At 39.7% G+C, this 12,195-nt stretch overlaps 1 protein-coding gene across 18 annotated transcripts in view; it reads right to left on the bottom strand.

The window, feature by feature from the left end:
- LOC118404139 (arf-GAP with SH3 domain, ANK repeat and PH domain-containing protein 2-like) overlaps window positions 1–12,195 on the bottom strand; it is a 74,093-nt gene that overhangs the window by 33,583 nt on the left and 28,315 nt on the right. For 17 of the 18 annotated variants that reach the window (XM_035803137.1, XM_035803136.1, XM_035803148.1 and 14 more), the window contains 5 exons: window positions 11,452–11,537; window positions 10,783–10,858; window positions 10,280–10,369; window positions 9,279–9,514; window positions 9,023–9,092 (listed from right to left, as the gene is read on the bottom strand). In XM_035803137.1, coding sequence (XP_035659030.1) covers window positions 9,023–9,092; window positions 9,279–9,514; window positions 10,280–10,369; window positions 10,783–10,858; window positions 11,452–11,537 — 558 coding nt within the window. The remainder of the gene's footprint in view (window positions 1–9,022; window positions 9,093–9,278; window positions 9,515–10,279; window positions 10,370–10,782; window positions 10,859–11,451; window positions 11,538–12,195) is intronic. The other variant, XM_035803152.1, reaches the window with a different exon arrangement.

Genomic DNA, 12,195 nt, shown 5'->3' with positions numbered 1-12,195 from the left:
GATTTATAATGACAGGTAATTAGAGACTGAAGTGAATGGTAGCTGCCTTATTCAGTGCCTCCACTGGTGTATAGAACAGGTCAGTATTTAACACTGCATAGAAGACTAAAGTTTACCCAAAGAGGTTTAACTACCTTGTAGATCACCAAGGAGTTTAGAATTCTCTGATCTCACTGACCTAACCTAGGTTTTACAGCAACCTTGGAATAGATATAATTTTTTACTATTTGCCTTTCAATTCATTTCAATTGGTAATCTTTTACTCTTGTCTTGGCTACCTTAGGTCTCTTGTTTAAGCAAGGGGCTTTTATCTTGGTTTCAGACAAAAAGTTCCTGATGATGGGTTTGAAGGCTGATACTGATAGCCAGAATAAAGCTACCATTCCAGAATGGCTATCAGTATCACATCAAAATATATACCACAGGCCTTCTACTCTTCAAAATCAACCAGGAAAGTTTGCCAACACGGAGGGTATTGATATGTAAAATTTGGGGTCCTGGAGTATCTTGCAAATACAAGCAATTTTTGTACTATAGAGCCAGGCGTTGAAAAGCAGAATGGCCCACAAAATAACAACAAACTTTTTGATAACCAAACTTATTGATAACCTGGGCTTTATCTGGTCCAAAGAACCATTATCTTTTTGACTATTAATAAACTTGAAGCCCGCTATGAAGCTGTTTACCAGTATGATTCATTATAAGCCAGAAGGCCGACATAACCACATTCCTCTGGAACAAAGAATTTGCCAATACTGTAACTTGAATAAGATAGAGGATGAGTGTCACTTTAGTGTTTACTGTACTTTATACAACAACAAAAGAAACGTCCTCTTTGAAAATATACAAGATATGTTCCCTATTTCCAATACTTGAATACCACGGAAAAAAATTCATATTTCTCATGCAATTAGATCAACCATACATTATTGATTCCATCTGTACTTATATTTATAACTGTTTTAAGAGGTGAGAAGAAGTTGAACTTGTAAATACTGGAATGTATTAGTATTTGTAGAGGTGACAAGATACCTTTTTTTAAATCAAAATTGTACATTATCACTAGCGCTACAATCTGTACTTAGCTTGTTTGAGCACAAATGTACAATCAAGGTCATTGATTCATTATATAGAAACAACAGGCAAAAGTTTGTTCCAGAGATTATTTGTAGTTTCCAAATCCTATTACATGGGCCTGTATATAAGGCACTCACTTTCCTCTTTTTGGTAATTATGCACATTGTTATGCAGGTTCAAAGGAGGTCAGTTATTGTTAAGGCATGCTTCCCAATTAGCAAGTTGAATTAGCAAGTCCCACAGGGACTGTCCCAAAGCACTGGATGGAAAGATTCAGAACACCTCCCTGAGATCAAGGAGGTTGCTTCTTGCTGAGATATTTCTATACTGAACTGCTTTTGAGCCAGATTAGAACTAGAAGAACTTCAAAATTGCAGAAACCTGAAAATTCACTTCTGGGATAGATTACAGGATTCGAATGGTTAAACCAGATCGGCAAATTAAGGAGTAATAAAAGCTCCTTGATCTCACCAACTTGATCTGGCCCTCTTTCAACCTCCTTGATCTGGCTCAACACTTTTGTTTTGAACTGCCAACTAATGGAAATCTTAGAATTCAGAAAAATGGTAAATTAGGTAGTGCTCTGCATTGCACTTTAGCCAACCTCTCACTTTACATAATATAATATAATATTATATACCATTGAAGCTTGGATCCAGGTTACATCCAGGTATGTGACGTCATACTTTGTGGCGTCACCCAGGAAAATAAAAGTTTTTAGATAATAATCTTATATTTAGGCCATGTTTCTGAATCAAAAATTTTTTTGAACAGGATGTGTTTGAAGGCACTTGAAAGGCCATGAAAGAATGTAGCTTCTTACGGTTGCATAAGATAGTATTGTCAGCCTGCAAGATCCGCTTGGAGATTCTGATCATGATAGACAAAGAAGCACAGTGCAAATGACACAGTAGGGTTCGGAGGACACCAACTGACTAGTCTAATTAGTCTGTTCTGTCAACTTTTAGCTTGAGTGGTAAATGTGTTGGGTTCATGAGCTGGCGGGCCCAGGTTAAAATCCTGGGAGCCAGGCACAAATTTTTCTCTTGTGTTTCAGAAGTGTAAGGTTGTGAAGGACGTTGCACTTCTGTGAGGGCCTGCATGCCTTTTTCCGTTAAGTGTTACGAGCCATTTTAATTTACCGTTAATCGTTACCGACCCACTCTAATTCACCGTTAAGCGTTATCGGTATATTCTTCGTGAAGCGTATTGGTCGTTTTAATTCCACGTTAATCGTTACTTGTTATCCCGAATTCACCGTTAAGCATTACCAAGAAATTCTTCGTAACAATTTATACCCACGAAGTCAAATGCCAGATAGAGCCCCTGAAAATGCAGGAAATGGTGTTTCAAAGGGTCCAGATTTCAAAATTTCTCCGAGCCTCCCGGCCGCTTCGGGTAAAAATATGTTGCGGAAGCGTCGCCCCTCCCCCTCCCAAAAAACCTTTTCACTCAAACAGATTTCAGTGTCCAACTTAGCATAGTTTCCGGCAAAATTTTCTCATCGAATGCAGAAAATGAGGTTTCTCCAGACCTCCCTTGCAACGGCTTGTGGCTTTGGTGCTCACGACGACCTGGCGAAAACATGTTTCAGGGGCGTTGGCCCAAAAAATTTTCTCTTTAATAAAATGTCATTTGATTTACCTTCGTTGGCCAGCAAAATTTGTCCTTCAAAATGCAGTAAATGGCGTTTCAGACGGTCCAGACTTTTAAATTTCCCCGGACTTGTCTGGCAATTTCTCGTGCCGTCCGAGCTTGAAATGGTAAAAATATGTCGGAGGCCGGAGGTCAATTGCTACAACCATGTGTAATTTTGATGAAAATTTCATTATTCTGTCAGCAAAATTTGCCGGAAAATGCAGGAAATAGCATTTCAGAGGGCCATGATTTTAAAAAATTTCCCAGGGAGCATACCCCCTACCCCCATACGATGCGTTGCGCCTTCGGCGCTCCATGTGCTGAAAATTTTGTCAGCAATAGTCCCCCCCAGCCTACAAGAAACTTGCTGTTGCCGCCTCTGGTGGGAGCACTGACCCAGGGAAGCAAAGGTCATAGACACAGCAGACATTGTCCCTGTCATTCCTCCGGGCTCTGGGCACCTTTTCCTTCTCACAATGCCATTAGTCTGATATTTTCAACCATCGAGGTAACCTAGTTTAGCGCCGTACAAAGAGGAACGAACGTCAATGTTTACTGTCATGCTTTGTAACCCCTCCTGAATTTACCGTTAAGCGTTACCGGACCTTCTGAATTTACCGTTAAGCATTACCGGGCCTCCTGAATTCACCGTTAAGCGTTACCAAGAACCCCCCATGCAGACCCTCTTCTGTGTCAGTGGGAAAGGTCACATTACCATGCATCCCTTTTTCTGAACTGAACTGGTTTTAGCCTTGGTACCAGTTTGCATCATAAGGCAAAATACAAACTGTTTAAAACTGTCTTGTTTTTTTTTGCATCACAGGGCTTGAAAGTCATTTTTGCATGCACCTTAGGCTGAGTAGCCTGTGTTTACACAATCTAGCGCTGGCTGGGGTTAATGACCCCTCCTAGGGCAGCAGCAATACTATAGGTAGGGGGAGGTGTTAATACTAAATACCAAAATAGCCCTGATTTCCTGATGCAACAAGATGTTTTAAGCACTCCTGTGCAATAATTTTGAAATTTTCTTTCAAAAACCCCTCCCTACGCTGAAAATTACTTTTTCAACACTGAAAATATGTGTTTTTGCCAAAATTCAAAGTTTCAACAATTTTGATCCAGTATAATGTAGAAACATGTTCCTGATTGGCCTTTAGATGGTTTTCCATGTGATATGCCATGCCCAAAGATTACTTGACACTATATAAAAGGTGAAGTCAAGGTCATATTGTAGGTCAAAGGTCACCAAAATGGTAAAAAATGTCTCTATTTTTTACTAAAATTCACAAAAACCCAAATTTGTTAAGTTCAATGTAGAAAAAAGTTTGCTATGTGCCATTTGACCAAGTAATGCCATGGGAGTACTCTGTATTATAAAGAAATCAAACTTCAAGGTCATATACATGTGCATAAAGGTATGTCGAAAGTTACAAAAATGCTACAGAAAGACACTTTTTTTTTCAATTGGTATTTTATTCTAAATATTCACGTTATGGGATATTTCAATCTATTCAGCATTATACGAGAAGTTAGTAGGCAGAACTTATTATGTACCCAGTACCCAATAAAAATACGAGAGTCACCGTCGTTCTTGAGCTGGGCCATTCACGATATATGTTTTGAACCCACTGACGTAATACTAACGCTAAAGGCATTGAGGTAAACTGTTCTTTTGCAAATTAATCATCAGCCTCTCCACTTTGGTCTAGCATAATGTTGGGGAATTAGTTTGTTCATGATGGGCCACGTGTTGGAAAATTGGAACTTTCATACCAAACCAAACCTACCTCTGCTGTGACAAGCTCTGTGACATGAAATGGGATATGTTATTAAAGCTTCAACCAGGATGTGGCTTTCAACGCAAACTGTAGAGATATTGCATAACATGAACAGACAACTTCTTTGATCAGATAGTTTATTTAACTTTCATATACCAGACCTACGTTATGGGTTTTTTCCGCCAAACCATTGGCCCCAACAATATCGTTTCATTCGCAAAATCAGGGTTACGTATGGTGTACATAACACTGATGTCTAATCATGATCAGCTATTGACTTCTTCATTAAACTGACCTACTTGCTACATGAAGATGGTTTTGTGATTGAAGTAAAAACATAGTCTTTGGGTGATGTCCTTAGTGGTAACAGTTTGGTGAATCTGTTTCTTTGTTCGGTCTTGTAGTACTCTGACCAGTAAGATGTTCCACTGCATTCATTGAGCAATATTTACATAATCTTTTGTGGACAGATATCTTTCCATAGCGGCCACTAACTATCCCTGATGGATGTGCACTTTTTCTTATCTTATATGTGGCGGAACTTTCATCAAACTCATTATGATGCAGATAATTTCATATCGAGTATTCAATGGATTGCTGTTGCTATTTCACCGTATATGTGGTGGATACGCCGTCACTCGCGGACTTGGTCTATACTCTAAGTCTACCATAGGCTAATATTGAAACTTTTGAGTGTCATGGTTTACTTGCATTTTGTATGCCCGCTTCCTCACCAAAATAAATCCACTAGTCACTACAGTCCAAACAAAGTGAGAAATAAAAAAAAGAACTATCAGTGTTAGACCTGTTAGAAGAAATCGTTTAAGGAGTCCCAAGAAAACATTTTTATGTCAAGATGAGGGAAGGGGATGGCATTCCAACTATGCGTTATGACCGTAAGGGCTGTTATGAGGAACAGGTCTGCAGGAAGTGGGAGCGAACAATGGGACGAAGGGCTTCAAACAAGAGAGAAGGCCCTGCATGCCATGCAGAAGAGGGAGAAGGAACAGAATAGGGGTGATACAGCGTTGGTTTGTCAACCGGTGCAGAAGCTAGCCTCTTTAGGCGGCTCTACAGGCCCTAATTAGGGTGCCATAAAAATTCAGACCCATGTAGAAGGTTAGCTGCATTGGGTTTTGCATTCCCATTAAATTGCCCTAGACCCTTTGGATGAACCCACTGCCCCTGCGGCCTTAACAATACTATAAGAGTATAAAAGATCATAAAAGAGTATGAGAATGCTAATTCTTTGTACATTCATGAGGAGATGCCAGAGCATTTTTAAGCACCCAAATGCACATTTATTTCTGTGATGTAATATGTCATTAAGAGGTCAGTCGGTTGGTTTTCTTTGTGACTGACATTAATTCAGGTGGCTGTGGCTGTCATGCGTACTGTACCTAATTAATTCTGTCTAGTACCTTCTCATATAATGCAAAATAAATTGAAACGCCCCAAACATTGACATTTGCGAGAGAATACCAAACACAGTTTTTCCATTTGACCCTGGAGCATTTTGGTGACCTTCTATCTGCAATATGACCTTGAATTAGAACTTTTCTCACAGTGCAGAAAACGCTAATGGGATGATTAAAATCACATGAAAATCAAATGGCCCATTACAAACATTTTCGCTAAATTGAACTTGACAAATTGTAGAATGTTGTGATTTTGCACCAAAAATAGGCATTTTTATACTGTTTCGCTGACCTTTGACCTACAATATGACCTTGAACCTTCCCTTTTTATGATGCATATTACTCTCATGGCATGGCATGTCAGATGGAAAACCATTAAAGGGCCAATCATGACCATAGTTCTGCGTTAGACTTGATCAAAATTGTTGTAGCTTTAAATATTGGCAAAAAATAGGCGTTTTGGGGTTCAAAAAGTAATTTTCGGGGTAGGGAGGGGTTTTTGAAAGAAAATTTCAAAATAATTGCACAGGAGTCCTTAAAACGTCTTGTTGCATCAGGAAATTAGGGCTAAAGTTGAGTCTGTACGTTTTCGTAAAATAACACCTCCCCCTACTATAGGGCCGGCCGCTAGGAGCGCGATTTTAGTCAGGCTAGTAGCCTCCTTCACCGGCCTCTCTGGGAAAATTGGCGTTTTTTTTTTTTCGGTGTGGGGGGGGGGGGGGTCCATTCCCGATTTTTAATCGGGAATATTGCGGGAAAGGAATATATGCCGGGAAAGGAATATACACCGGAAAGCTTGTACGGGCTAGACGATTCACCGGCCTTTCTGGGAAGCTTGGCGATTTGTTTTTTTTTGGGGGGGGGGCCGAAAAAAAAGCCGATCTCGTCTAGCCCGTACAAGCTTACCGGTGTATATTCCTTTCCTGGCATATTTTGTGTCCTTTGTTATTAACCAAGGAGCTTTATCTGTCACTCAAGAAAGGGTTCGATATCTGGTGTGGCAACCAGTGAAACAACCAGAGGGGCGAGTAGAACAGAAAAAACAACATCCCAACTCCCAGGATTCAAACCAGCAGCCGGATCACAAATCCAGTACGCTACCGCTGTCGCCACAAAAGCTCAGAGCTCCTTAGCAAGGACGGTAGGAACTACTTGAACCCACTGTTACACTAGTTGGGCAAAAGCAAACTTTTTTTGGGTCTTCATCCTGCACCAGGTTTTTTGGGAAGCAGTCATAGTCACTGTGCAACAGTGGTATCAAACGACCAAATGACCAACTTTGAAAGTAGCCCCCCCAACTAGAAGCAGTCCAGCTTTTATTTTCGAGCACTCGGGTCTGATTTTACCATGGTCATTACTGACAGAAGGGGGTCTGATAGCGAGCAGTTGTTTAATGTAACGCAGCTTGAAGGGCAAATTGAGCAAGGCACAGCTGGATTGGAAATTAGGCACAGAGGTGCTGACTTCATTCCATGATGCCTATATTAAACCTCCTTGGTTTGAGCAGTCTATTTATTACCTTATTATAAGTGGAGTCCACAATTACCATCAAATTTTCACAAAACTTCAAGAAAAATTATTCATAGTTTACCTTTAAATTGACAAAGACAACCTTGATTTACCCTTTAGGTTTAACCATTTCATATTTAAATAGATTAGTGTAAAAGTGAACTTAGGTTTCTGAAATTCTGTAATTCTTCAGTCTGTAATTTCTTGTATTAGTGGACCCCCAAGTTCCAGGATTCTTTCTGAAGGCCTTAGGTCCTCAGCACTACAGGTAGCCAGGATGTTTGGACCTGGGGAATAATTAGTCCTTTGATAATTGATAATTGGACACCAGCATCCTTTGCATATCTATAGAACAATAGCTGACCTTACTTTGAACCCGCATTACAATAGCGCATACTTACTTGAATTTTCAACAAGAGGAAGCAAGCCCCTGGCTTTCTTAGGCCCAATTTTAAACTTTATGAAATATTCTCTGGAACAAAAATTCAAGTGTTAATCTTATGATGGTCAAAGTATGACCAACCAGATCAAACAAATCTCAAGTTGCTGACCAAGGACTCGAGCTTTCATTCTTTGCCACGTTCAACTTGGTACTGCATTTACAAGATATCATTGCATGCATGGAAGGAGCATTCGAATAGAGCAGTTTTCATTTGATGAAAACACCCATGTGTGAACAGCCGTAATGGCTCTGTCGGCACAACTGTTGAACATGTCATGGGCAACTTGGACCCCATTCAAATGAAAAAATACAAGTGAGTTAAATGAGGAATCCGATTAAAGCTTTCTGTTGGATTAAAAAAATGCGTTCACATTTAATCGGATTAAACTCAAACTTGCGACCACGACCACCCCGAGTCGGGCACACGTCGTGCTTCCAAAATGTTGCCAGACTACCTCATAATTTTGAAGGATTTAGTGACATTGATATTATATATGATAACTGTTGAGAAATTGGCTGGCTTTTGATGCGTCGACAGTCAACAAGAACATGGCGCTTGTGAGGTCATACAGGTTGAACTGGGGGTAGAAATGTTGCGCGGGGTGTGATTATACTCTACATTTAACTGTAGTACAAAATGTAAATGTATATGTTGAAAAAGTTGCATGAATAGGAGAAACTACTACTAAAACGTTTGTTGCATACTTTTTTGCCGGTGTGTAGCACTCCTATCTTAGTGTCATTGATTTAGATATGAATTATAAGGCCATTCCTGCAGAAATTCCTGCAGGAAACATTCTTCCTGCAGGAATTTACCTTTCTCCTGCAGGAATTTCTGCAGGAATGCCTGCAGCATTCCTGCAGGAAAAATGCTTCCTGCAGGAATTCCTGCAGGAAAAACGCTTCCTGCAGGAATTCCTGCAGGAATTCCTGCAGGAAGAAAATTTTCAAAATGAATATTCATGAAAGTTATTATCATATTTCACAACTGTGCATCATACTTGTCAATCATATGTAAAGACTTTGCACCAAGTGCTTTTATATTGAAAATATTAGCACATTTCAAAATGGGAAAAACGGAATTCCAATCTTAAGATGGGAGCTTCTTAAATGCTAACTTACAAGAGGTAGAAAAACATATAAAAGGGCCATATACTTACAGTGGAATGAGCAATAGTTAGGTATCCATTCTTAATGGTACATCTTCTCTTCTGCCACACCTTTCTTATTCTGAAAAACAGAAATACCAAGTCATGTCACACTCAAGTATATTGTAACATATGTTCATTCAGACCCTTGTAGTGTCTAGTGGCAAATTGGCCAGCAAGCTTATATTTCATTGAAAAAATTTTGGAAATTATAAATCACTGGAAGAAAAACCTGTCTTAAAAAATATACTGCTTTCAATGTCCTTACCCGTCACTTTTCTTGAGCAGAAAGCCGGTTTTCTCACAGCCGTGCGCCTTGTTGCCTTGCATCTGGTGCAGCTGGTATCCGGGTGTCTGGTTCAGCGACTGGGAGCTGCTGGTGGTGCTGGTCTGCAAAAAGGAGTGCGAGTAGTCCACTAGGTGCTGAGAGAGCCTTCTCTTGGAGGAGGCGAAATGCTGTTTGCTAATTCTGCTGAGGGTGTGGGAACGTGACAGCGGCGGCGACTGGAGAAGGGAGAGTCCATTCCGCCAGGGGGGAGGTGCAGTTTTCAGGGAGGTGCAAGCGAGGATGAGAGAAAGGTATAGAAACAGAAAAAAATATATTTGAACCAAAAGTAAGGAAATCAAAGTAGAAAAGTAACAATAATGATAAAAAAGGCAAATAAGATATTTCATACCAAAAGAAAACATTTACAAAAGGAAGGGTGAAAAAAATAAAGCATTTTTGAAACACAGTTCAAATAAGGAAAAGTTGGATTTATAGTCAGTGTGAATGGCATGTTTATGAAGCAAAGTTAGAACATTTAGAAGACATGAGACAGACAGGGAGAAAAGGAAAGATGGAAGAAGAGAAAAGAGTTCCACATTAGATATAAGCAAGAAAATCGCAGACGAAACAGAAAACAATAGACGTAGGAAACGGAAGGTTAGCGGAAAAAATAAACAAAGCAAATATAGCGCAAGAGAAAGCTCAGAAAGGGAACAAGCAGCCTTTTAGAGTCACATTCTTACCTCTCGGACTGGTATCGCATCAGCAGTCATGCAAATTACTAATTAAAATGCAACTGTGTCAACATATCATTAATGCAAGTGTGTTAGCATATAAGCAAGCTGTGTTGTTTTTTATCAGTCGTCAACAATTAAATACTTCGTATTTATCAACTCAAGGCAAAACTTGTTCGTGTTATGCCAATATAGTGGCTAAACATGCATTTGGAAATGCTGCATGATTAATAAATAAAGTAATAAGTGTAGAGAATCTGTGCACACCTCTTTTTCCTTGTCAATCTGCATGGATGACCTCAGCTGGTTACGCAGTTCCACAAGCTGCTTCTTCTCTTCATCCTGGGACCTTTTAATCTGAGAAAGAAAAACAACACAATATACACACTCAGGAAGAATTGACAATATATTCTTTCACAGCACAAGCATTTGTTTTCATCATTCATAAACCAGTTGCATTTGTGGCCAGTAATTCATGTTTTAATTTCACCAATATAACATGCAGGCAAGAAACAAAAAAATTATTCAGCTAATGCTTATTACATGACCAGAACCAAAACTACAACATGGGGCAATACATAAAACATTATGGTGAAATAAGATAAAATTACTGACAATTCTTGCCTTTCAACATGAGAGTGTCATATCTAACAGTGTATCAAGAACCAACGAATTGTATTACAATAAAGAAAACAACCAGTCTTTTAATGAATAAAGAGAAATAAATTAGTCAATTAAAATTGCAAATTAAAGATCTGACAGCTACTTACTCTCTGCAGTTCAGTGCTGAGTTTGTCCACATATGACTTGAATTGTTCTACTGTTTTCATTCCATCTGCAAAGTAACTAGAAGCAAGATAGAAATAAGTGTTAGTACCCGGTGTAACAACTATGCAAGTCCAGTCTTCGTCTAGGACAAGGACTAAGCGGATCCACTGCTTTAAACTACACTTCCCCACAGGCAAATTACTGACACTTGACTTCCGACTAACCAGTGTCAGGTTGCTAATGTACAATCCCTTTTGATGTCCTAATACCCGCCACATTTGGCGAAAATTGATCAGACGACGATTCTGCTGCAATCGCCCAAGCCTCGCTTATAATTATAACTTTATTGTACAACGATTGTACAAGGTACAAAGTATGACTTATATGTGACAGGGACGGTTTTCGTGTGAAAAATATGCGCAACCCTCTGTCGATCTTAGATATGGCCGATTGTCCATTGATATCCGGAAGATCGTGGATAATGTGACAGGGGTATTAAGATGTCCAAATGTTACAATTAATTTTTGCAAAGACTTCAGACTAACACTGCTAAAACAGGAATAAGGGCAAATTTTTACCAAATGTACACCAGCAAATCTGGCTGTGCATTTCTCACATCTCAACCTGGTAATTTAATGAATTATAATCTTCCTTCTTTGAAGGCAACCTACTTGTTCTGTGCATGATAATACTCCACAAGATGCTGCAGCAAATCTGCTCCCTTCTTGGTCTTGATCTCGTTTACTTTTATCAAGTACTGTAAAACAGGAAAAGGAACATAGTCTCAATGGTTCAGTTTGACGCCTCAATAGAATGAATAGACTTTGAAGCACTAAGGCCCCGTTCATGATACAAAAAATGAAACGGTTCTATCGGTTACTATCGGTTAGGCCAGCTGAAACGGATAAGTTTTGTCATCATGGACGGTCCGAAACGGATCTGAAGCGATAGAAAACGGTTTGTTCGGAACCTCCTCGCGAGGTAGTATTGAAACGGTTTCTTCCTTATCCGGAATTGCGAATTTGCATCATGAACGCAAAAGCGGCGCGATCCGTTTTACATCCGGGCATGTGCGTTCATATTTGGTGGCGCCACGGGGCAAAAGTACAATTTCTAACCTGTCATTCGGGTGTTTCGGCCGCGTTTTCAATCATAGGATTCGTTTCTATAATCGCGCCGCCTCTTGTTCGACTAAGGAGCTAGCATTCCTGATATCGTAAGGGGATTGTGTCAGGAGATCCAGTGGAAATGTCATAGCATGGCATATATCGGGACCACAATGTTTTCAGAGGCATTTCCAAGGTCATAACAGAACCCAGCTTTGAATTCAGTAAGACATTGGTTCAATTTCGATCAAAGACCAATAATCTGACACAGAAGTACAAGTTTGGGCAAGATCACAACAACCTCAGGGG

Source organism: Branchiostoma floridae, chromosome 17, assembly GCF_000003815.2.
Source record: "Branchiostoma floridae strain S238N-H82 chromosome 17, Bfl_VNyyK, whole genome shotgun sequence".
Taxonomy (NCBI): Eukaryota; Metazoa; Chordata; class Leptocardii; order Amphioxiformes; family Branchiostomatidae; genus Branchiostoma; species Branchiostoma floridae.
The sequence above is the reverse complement of the archived record's forward strand: the minus strand, read 5'-3'. Positions and strand labels throughout refer to the sequence as shown.